This window comes from Dipodomys ordii, unplaced genomic scaffold (assembly GCF_000151885.1).
Source record: "Dipodomys ordii isolate 6190 unplaced genomic scaffold, Dord_2.0 Scaffold128, whole genome shotgun sequence".
Lineage (NCBI taxonomy): Eukaryota > Metazoa > Chordata > Mammalia > Rodentia > Heteromyidae > Dipodomys > Dipodomys ordii.
In genome coordinates this window covers 1,530,445-1,530,864 of record NW_012267344.1, presented here as the reverse complement: position 1 = coordinate 1,530,864, position 420 = coordinate 1,530,445, and the positions used below count along the sequence as shown (strand labels likewise).

At 69.3% G+C, this 420-nt stretch overlaps 1 protein-coding gene across 1 annotated transcript in view; it reads left to right on the top strand.

Annotated features, from left to right (window-relative positions):
• The window catches only part of Snrk (SNF related kinase), a 36,528-nt gene that overhangs the window by 23,990 nt on the left and 12,118 nt on the right, over window positions 1–420 (top strand). Inside the window, exon 8 of the mRNA XM_013030230.1 lies at window positions 10–418. Coding sequence (XP_012885684.1) covers window positions 10–418 — 409 coding nt within the window. The remainder of the gene's footprint in view (window positions 1–9; window positions 419–420) is intronic.

Genomic DNA, 420 nt, shown 5'->3' with positions numbered 1-420 from the left:
GGCCTCCAGCCCGCGGCGGGCGGGCGCAAGTGCCTGTTCCGCGTGGAGGAGGACGAGGAGGAGGACGAGGAGGACAAGAAACCCATGTCCCTGTCCACGCAGGTGGTCCTGCGCCGCAAGCCGTCGGTCACCAACCGCCTGACGTCGCGCAAGAGCGCGCCGGTGCTCAACCAGATCTTCGAGGAGGGCGAGTCGGACGACGAGTTCGACATGGACGAGAACCTGCCGCCCAAGCTGAGCCGCCTCAAGATGAACATCGCGTCGCCGGGCACGGTGCACAAGCGCTACCACCGGCGGAAAAGCCAGGGCCGCGGCTCCAGCTGCAGCAGCTCGGAGACCAGCGACGACGACTCGGAGAGCCGGCGGCGGCTCGACAAGGACGGCGGCGGCTTCGGCTACTCGTGGCACCGGCGGGACAGC